The sequence below is a fragment of the Salvelinus namaycush genome, chromosome 33, assembly GCF_016432855.1.
Source record: "Salvelinus namaycush isolate Seneca chromosome 33, SaNama_1.0, whole genome shotgun sequence".
Taxonomy (NCBI): Eukaryota; Metazoa; Chordata; class Actinopteri; order Salmoniformes; family Salmonidae; genus Salvelinus; species Salvelinus namaycush.
The window spans coordinates 29,480,068-29,489,357 of record NC_052339.1 but is presented as its reverse complement, the minus strand read 5'-3'; the positions used below and the strand labels follow the sequence as shown (position 1 = coordinate 29,489,357).

Here is a 9,290-nt window from a genome sequence, read left to right as displayed (position 1 = left end):
TTATTTGGATTAAGTGTGTGATTTCTAGGATAATACACAATTGCTCCAGTTTAAATACAATTTCACTAGGTTTCCCTTTGGCCCTGTCTTTTACTCTCAGTCATGCTGATGGACAAGAGAAACAGGACAATACACACCGACGGCAATGCTGCTGATCACTGTGCTACGTTGTTATTAAAGACACCCAATTACGGCAATGAACAGTGTCGTAATTACGTTCCTTAATCACATTCTGGAGGTCTAATTGCCTTAACGATGTGTTTCATTAAACGAATGTAGGTATTACAGTCGACAGTTTTCATACACAGTTGTTGTCTAATTAACATATTATTAGACACCGTCATGGAAATTGTTTTAATAATCATAATTAAGCCTGGCTGAGCTTTGTAAAGTAATACTAACAGACATGTCTTTCTAGCCAGAGGGCAACATTGCCCACCACGTCTGGCCTTTGCTCCCAAGGCTTCGTGCTCCTTTACAGTTCAACGTCCAGAAAAGTTACCGCTTTTGATGGAGCAGAAAATTATCAACTCATTATTCTTGCACAACATGCTTGGCATATGGCGAGGTTCCGAGGATCAACAAGCACTTTTTGGTTTTAGTAGGCTAAGACATGACCTGAGAAAAGGAGAAATTAAAATGCATTGTTATTTAGGCTTTGATGCAGGAATATAGAATTATACATGGAATATAAAATAAAGTTAGAATGCTAATAGTCGATAATCACGTGCAAAATACAATTTCTTGAAAATATGCTAAAATAGCCAAGTTCAGATTTTTCGAAGATGAATGAGGCAAAATTAACGTCGATCCTCAGAAAAATAGAATTCAGTCCGCTTTCTTATATTTCTCCACTTTCAGTGTCTACACATCAGACGAGCAGACGAAGGAATTCGTTATGTTCAAAATATTTTAATAAAGCTTTCCAACACATAAACACATACAAATGGCCCTCTTTATTCATATAGTACAGTAACTAATGTATCTACAATAATGCACTGCTTGACCTGACAGCGCGCCTGATCCCTCAAGACCTCGGCCTTATTGCAAGAGTGTATAAGAAATTAGGCAAATCAGACACGTCGCTATGCAGTATACAGTGTACCACCATGCAAATAAAATGTTTCAAATCAATAAATTAAAGGAAAAAAATCGAAAAGGACGTAAACTGAAGATACAGGCCATTAGAGACTCAAACGCCATTATATTACAGTGCCAAAGAAACGGTCAATGTAGCACAAGTGTTTCATAAAAAAAGTATTTAAATGACAATATACTTTGGGGTGAGAGATGAAAACAAATATTTCGTATTCAGCTCAGTTCACTTTGCTTTCCCTCAGGATATGCCTATGGGATGCTCAGTGAATTCTCAAAAGTTCACCAAATAACGACCAATAAGCAAACGCCTTCATAAGTTATAAATCAAGTCAATAAAGCAGCAAGTTTGTGGTTTCTTATATTAACTCATGTTCCATCTATTCAAGTGAGATGGTCGCATGTTGTCAGATCAACACTCCATACAGGGTCCATATTTGAGCAAGTAATTAACAATTGTCAATCCAGCACCACTTGCGCTCCTAAACTTCTGTTTGGTTTTTCACTTTCATTCATACCAGCACTTAAATGATGCTTTATATACACAATCAAGTATTGTCTGAACAAAAAGCGCTTCTTTGAATGCATTTGTAAATGTTATAAAAGTAGGCCTACTGATCATCAGCTTTACTTCATGGTCTACACTGAGTTGCAACCTTTCCAAAGTCGCCGTGTGTTTTAAAAAGTGGTGTTGTTTTTCTCTTGCATGTGCTTCTCTGAGTCTCTGGTACCGGCTCGTTGTTGTGATGCTGTTAAGGCTTGTCAGTGCATTGTTTAAACAGGCTCGAGGTGACGTTGTTGAAAAGGACACATTTGTCGGGGCAGGAAGACCCGGCCAATCCGGTGGTGAAGGGGTACACAGGCGGCTGGTCGTACGCACTTATCCCCGCGCTCAGACCCGGTAGACCCGGAGCAGCAAGGGCCGTTGTGGCGGGTATGGACGCCGCTGAGATGGCCTGGCCCTGGTTCAGATAGGCCACCAGCCTCCTCATCTCTTCCAGAGCCTGCGCCTGCATGAGGATGTAGTTTTTGGCGAGTAGCAAAGTGGCGATTTTGGAGAGTTTCCGCACTGAGGGGCTGTGCGCGTATGGGATGACAGAGCGCAGCTCGTCCAGCGCGTCGTTCAGGTCGTGCATCCTTCGTCTCTCCCGCGCGTTGATGTTTAGTCTGAGTGTTTTCTGCTCTTTATTTTTCTTACCTCCCTCCGGTTTACCGGCGGCCACCGTTCTCCCATCGGCCAGGAGGACCATCTCACATCTGCCGTCGCTGTCATCGTCCTGACTCTGCTCCCCGCCACTGCTCTCGGCCGCCGAGGTCCTGTTGCTGCTCTCGCCGAACTTGACGCACAAAGATCCGGTCGGCAGACCCAGCGGTCCCCCTCGACCGCCAGCCAGTCCACCGGGTTGAATCGGGTCTGAGTCGGTCTGGTCGAAACAGCTGATTGGTGACTGGCGGTCCCTGGACCCCGGCAGGTCAACACCAGCCGCTGACCTGAAGGAGTCCATCTTTCTGTTGGAGACAGCACTGAGTGTTTTGTGGAAAATATCTCCCGGTCCGTTCAGGTTCATTCTCCTGTCCATAGCACTTCCTCTCCTCCAGACGCTGCTTTAGTGGGTGGCAGTTTCTGGAGACTCTCTCCCGGCGACGGCTCTTGTATAAGTTTCTTGCTTTGTGCGCTGTCAGAGAGAGTGAGTTGGTCTTGATGCCTTATTATTGCTCGACTTGTCAACTGAGATGTGGAGACGCATCGGCTCTCTCTCTCCCTCTCTGCGCTCACGCTGCTTATTCGCTCTGATTCACCTTCAGCAGATCTCCACGGCGATCAGCATCACGCGCAAAACGGGGGAGTCTTTTACATCATTATCTCGAGGCGGGTTAATATGAAGAGGATTTGCCTATTGGGATACCGCTCTCTCGCACTCTCTCTGCCCCCTCTGTCTACCCAATCAGGTTAACGATGTAATTAATGGGATTTTAACAAACAATCCCGAGTGCTCTCCACCTCCTCCCTCTGTATCTCTCTGTCCTTCTCAGTCTGGGTATAGTGGCTCCGTGTGCACACATGTTGTGAGGAGCTGCCTACAGCTTTATAATGGGGCGCTGGGGTTTATTATACGAGTTACCGTCTGTATAAAAGCTTGAGTACATGTTTGCAAGGTGCTGGTCTTATTAGGAACCCCAACCACTGCTTTTGAAAGTGACATGCCAAGCGACATTCACCCGTCAGCGGGCAATCTAAATGCGCCTCTCTATTTCAGAATGATGGATACGTCGTAGGGATAATATAACTCTTTATTGACTATTGAGACACTAGACTGTCTTTATCCTCAAGTGTGAGTGTGTCTCCTTCCCTGCGTTCTCCTCTGTCTTAATAAGAAGCTCTTCATTTGTAGACCAATATGATATTGGTCTTTGGCTGTTGACTCAAATGTATAACTATTTTAATCCTGTTCAAACTGTGTACTGAGAATAGAAAACGCAGGCAATAGCCTACAGTTTCTAGCCTAAAATCCAGAACCTGTTTTACTAACATTCCATGTCTTGTACTACGTGTCATGCCAAATGTTTTGTCAAATGTAAAGTTTCTTGTTTTATTGTACATGTCATTGATGGCCCCTGGATGCGAGCCTCTCTCTATAACTTGTGACTCTCCCTAAAGAGCTCCTATTATCGTGACAATACATTTGCAATGACAGCTGTAGGCTATCACATGTCAATGCATGTCTTACAATAAGCTTTGCAAGGCAACATTGAGCTATTAATGCACTAACGTAACTTTTTTTGCCATTTAATAATTGTAAGTAAGCTAACTGTACACATTCATTGACTGAGTAAAATCGATTTATTTAAATCAGAAAGAACCAACCCATCCAAAAAGTCAAGCTGGCTATAGCCATTACTTGTGCTGACATTGCCATCTACTGTCAAGAAGTGTATCCTACATTTATGACAAAATATTTCCCAACCAAACTTTGCAGAATTTATGCTTTCCTTTATCTCCAATTAGGAACACCTCTCTCTCTCTCTCTCTCTCTCTCTCTCTCTGTCTCTCTCTCTGTCTCTCTCTCTGTCTCTCTCTCTGTCTCTCTCTCTGTCTCTATATCTCTGTCTCTATATCTCTGTCTCTATATCTCTGTCTATATTTCTTCATCTCTGTCTCTATCTCTCTGTCTCTATCTCTCTGTCTCTATCTCTCTCTCACACACACACACACACACACACACACACACACACACACACACACACACACACACACACACACACACACACACACACACACACACACACACACACACACACACACACACACACACACACAAAACTCAAGGTCAATGTTTCTGCTTTTCAACCAGGTCAATTAGGCTTCCTACACAGCCTCTGGTAATGATATACTGTGGTGTCTGTGAGGGGTTCTGAGCTTGCACTGACGTTGGAATACTAAAGAACTATGGTCTGGCGGAGACACTCACTTTATCCTGAGACAGCGAAGGAACACCTTCATGCCCAATCAGTCTGGGCTAATGAGACATGATGGGGCTGGATGTAGAAACAGCAGTACCAGGCTAATGAGACATGATGGGGCTGGATGTAGAAACAGCAGTACCAGGCTAATGAGACAAGACGGGGCTGGATGTAGAAACAGCAGTACCAGGCTAATGAGACAAGATGGGTCTGGATGTAGAAACAGCAGTACCAGGCTAATGAGACATGATGGGGCTGGATGTAGAAACAGCAGTACCAGGCTAATGAGACATGATGGGGCTGGATGTAGAAACAGCAGTACCAGGCTAATGAGACATGATGGGGCTGGATGTAGAAACAGCAGTACCAGGCTAATGAGACATGATGGGGCTGGATGTAGAAACAGCAGTACCAGGCTAATGAGACATGATGGGGCTGGATGTAGAAACAGCAGTACCAGGCTAATGAGACAAGATGGGTCTGGATGTAGAAACAGCAGTACCAGGCTAATGAGACAAGATGGGTCTGGATATAGAAACAGCAGTACCAGGCTAACGAGACATGATGGGGCTGGATGTAGAAACAGCAGTACCAGGCTAATGAGACATGATGGGGCTGGATGTAGAAACAGCAGTACCAGGCTAATGAGACATGATGGGGCTGGATGTAGAAACAGCAGTACCAGGTTAATGAGACATGATGGGGCTGGATGTAGAAACAGCAGTACCAGGCTAACGAGACATGATGGGGCTGGATATAGAAACAGCAGTACCAGGCTAATGAGACATGATGGGGCTGGATGTAGAAACAGCAGTACCAGGCTAATGAGACATGATGGGGCTGGATGTAGAAACAGCAGTACCAGGCTAACGAGACATGATGGGGCTGGATGTAGAAACAGCAGTACCAGGTTAATGAGACATGATGGGGCTGGATGTAGAAACAGCAGTACCAGGCTAACGAGACATGATGGGGCTGGATATAGAAACAGCAGTACCAGGCTAATGAGACAAGATGGTGCTGGATGTAGAAACAGCAGTACCAGGTTAATGAGACAAGATGGGGCTGGATGTAGAAACAGCAGTACCAGGCTAATGAGACAAGATGGGTCTGGATGTAGAAACATCAGTACCAGGCTAATGAGACACGATGGGGCTGGATGTAGAAACAGCAGTACCAGGTTAATGAGACATGGTGGGGCTGGATGTAGAAACAGCAGTACCAGGCTAACGAGACATGATGGGGCTGGATGTAGAAACAGCAGTACCAGGCTAACGAGACATGATGGGGCTGGATGTAGAAACAGCAGTACCAGGCTAATGAGACATGATGGGGCTGGATGTAGAAACAGCAGTACCCGGCTAATGAGACAAGATGGGGCTGGATGTAGAAACAGCAGTACCAGGTTAATGAGACATGATGGGGCTGGATGTAGAAACAGCAGTACCAGGCTCAGCAGCCTCCTGCATCTTCTTTCCTCACACAGTCAGCATTTGGAGAGAGATCATGGAGAGTGTAGCGATGGAAGAACTATCTAGAACAGGGTTTGATCCAGTCATTGTGGTTTCAGGGCAGGTGCATTTCCTCCTCTGCCATAAAGGGCCAGACCTCTTGACTGAGTATGTAGTACACTTTCATAGAAGTTTAAAGCGGCAATCTGTAGTTCAAACAATAACAAAGAGGCCACTGATTTGGTAAATAGCTGAGTGATGGGGCTGCAGAAATGTAACCATTATCAAAATCATAGACAGAGCTATGGATGGAAGTCCAGGAGGTCACAAAATTATTGTGTTTTAAGGCTATGCAGTGTTTGTTTAGAATTATATTGTTTACCAACAAGGTAAACAAGGTAAAGGTCAAGCTTATATTTGGGGTTCTGATCGGGTAATACATTTTAACTAATGAGGCATATATAAGTTATATTCTTCAAGAATCAATGGATATATATCTGTCCCACCGTGATCTGTTTCACCTGTCTTTGTGATATTCTCCACCCCCCTCCAGGTGTCGCCCATCTTCTCCATTATCCCCTGTGTATTTATACCGGTGTTCTCTGTTTGTGGCCCCGTGTGGCTCAGTTGGTAGAGCATGGCGCTTGCAACGCCAGGGTTGTGGGTTCGATTCCCACGGGGGGCCAATACAAAAAAAGTATGAATGTATGTACTTGTAAGTCGCTCTGGATAAGAGCGTCTGCTAAATGACTTAAATGTAAAATGTAAATGTCAGTTTGTCAAGGCAAACAGTGGTTTTTGTATCAGCTCCTGCTTTTCCCCAGTCTCTCTTTTCTCGCCCTCCTGGTTTTGACCCTTGCCTGTCCTGGCCCTGAGCCCGCCCGCCTGACCACTCTGTCTGCCCCTAACCCTGTGCCTGACTGTTGTCCTTTACCTTTGCCCCATCTCTGGATTACCGACCTCTGCCTGACCTGACATTGAGCCTGCCGTCCTGTACCTTTGCCCCTGTTGCTGTAATTAACATTGTTACTTCGACATGGTCTGCATCTGGGTCTTACCTTTTCCTGATAATATCGTTCATAAAAAAATGAAAAATTGGACGTAGCCAACGCACATTGCCCCTTTAAGATGTGTGAAATATCTTGAGGGGTCTAATGACACTTTCAGCTCTTGATGTTTCCTGAAGGGATAATGATGTTAATGTATTACATTTCTATAGCGTTATTCATTACAATCTCAAAATGCTTCAAAATTTAAAAAATGAACAACCAATACATCATCATGAGTAGCCTAGCTATAGTAAAGGTCAACCAATAGAGGTCAAGTCTTTGAGTGCATGCATCCCCCAAAGATGGAAAGGGACAGTTCATGGCTTGATCAGAGGAAGTTGGTCAGGGAGATGTCTGGTGATGATCTTGTAGAGGGCTACTCTAGGAACCAGAGTAGTGTAGCCACTGGACTTCTTCACAATGTATGGCACCCACTTGGGTTATGCTTCAGCAGCTCGAGTGGCCAGAAAGCTCACCACACAGTTCATAGTTGTAGCCAGTCATCCTCACTACAAGCCCTCTGCCTCAGCAATTCATTCCTCTACTGCATATCCCATTCCCCTCAAGCTTCAGGTGACTCTTCAATTTATGTTTTTAAAAGATCCGGAACCAGCAGCCAGGTAAAACTAAAAAGCTGGTATAGTGTCCAGACACATCATTAAAAAAAACAACAACAATGAAATTATACAAATAAAATAAAGGAACAAAACTCAATGTTATCCAAAACAAAGCAGCTGATAAAAAAGCAGAACTAAAACCACTGTTGCGACTTTGTACTTGAGGTAGTAAAGGTAGTCAAGCACAGGAGAGCAGAGATGTCAATTTAGCGTCTTTAATAGGCAAGTCCAAAAAATGTGTCAGGTACAATACCAATAAACGCCCAAGACATAGGAACACACAGTCACTAACGGAAGGAGAAAAACAACTCTCCTTACTATTCTACAACACTGTACACAAGAGAATAAACTGAGGAAAACCTCAACGAGCAACATGAAAATAATCCCGCACAAACCTAAGCGGGAAACAGGGGTAAATATACACACAGAAATTAAAGCAAATGAAAATCAGGTGTGAATTAACCAAAGACAAAACAAACGGAAAAAGGAAAATGGATCGGTGATGGCTAGTAGGCTGGCAACGCCGACCGCCGAGCACCGCCCAAACAAGGAGAGGAACCACCTTCGGTGGAAGTCGTGACAGTACCCCCCCCCCCTTGACGCGCGACTCCCACAGCGCGCCGACGCCGGCCTCGAGGACAACCCGGAGGACGAGGTGCAGGGCGATCCGGATGGAGGCGGTGAAACTCCCTCAGCATCGATGGGTCTAATACGTCCTCCACCGGCACCCAGCATCTCTCCTCCGGGCCGTACCCCTCTCAATCCACGAGGTACTGAAGGCCCCTCACCTGACGCCTCGAGTCCAGTACGGACCGAACTGCATACGCCGGGGCCCCCTCGATGTCCAGAGGGGGCAGAGGAACCTCCCGCACCTCAGCTTCTTGAAGCGGACCAGCCACCACCGGCCTGAGGAGAGACACATGAAACAAGGTGTTAATACGGTAATCAGGGGGAAGCTGTAACCCATAACACACCTCGTTTATTCTCCTCAGGACTTTAAATGGCCCCACAAACCGCGGACCCAGCTACCGGCAGGGCAGGCGGAGGGGCAGGTTTCGGGTCGAGAGCCAGACCCGGTCTCACTGCGGTGACGGTCAGCGCTCGCCTTCTGCCGCCCTTCGGCCCGTTTAAGGTACCCGTGGGCTGCCTCCCAGGTCTCCTTCGAGCGCCTCACCCATTCGCATGTATAGTCATATATTTCAAGCAAATTGATAGGGAGGCCCTGGAACAGAGCCTCAATTTCAGATTTTTCACTTTCTGACAGGAAGTTTGCTGCAAAATGAGTTCTGTTTTACTCACAGATATAATTCAAACGGTTTTAGAAACTTGAGAGTGTTTTCTATCCAATAGTAATAATAATATGCATATTGTACGAGCAAGAATAGAGTACGAGGCCGTTTAAATTGGGCACGATTTTTCCCCAAAGTGAAAATAGCGCCCTCTATCCTCAACAGGTTAAGAAAAAAGGTAGGGGCATGGATCAGAAAACCAGTCAGTATCTGGTGTGACCTCCATTTACCTCATGCAGCACGACACATCTCCTTTGCATAGAGTTGATCAGGCTGTTGATTGTGGCCTGTGGAATGCTGTCCCACTCCTCTTCAATGGCTGTGCGA

At 45.5% G+C, this 9,290-nt stretch overlaps 1 protein-coding gene and 1 non-coding gene across 2 annotated transcripts; one reads left to right on the top strand and one right to left on the bottom strand.

Annotated features, from left to right (window-relative positions):
* Positions 1-1,847: 1,847 nt before the first annotated feature.
* LOC120027742 (class E basic helix-loop-helix protein 22-like) lies at positions 1,848-2,675 on the bottom strand. Its single transcript, XM_038972747.1, has one exon. The coding sequence runs from the start codon at positions 2,673-2,675 to the stop codon at positions 1,848-1,850; it is 828 nt and encodes a 275-aa protein (XP_038828675.1).
* A 3,943-nt stretch (positions 2,676-6,618) lies between these two features.
* trnaa-ugc lies at positions 6,619-6,694 on the top strand. Its single transcript has one exon. It is a non-coding gene; the product is annotated as a tRNA-Ala (tRNA).
* The last annotated feature ends 2,596 nt before the right edge of the window (positions 6,695-9,290 follow it).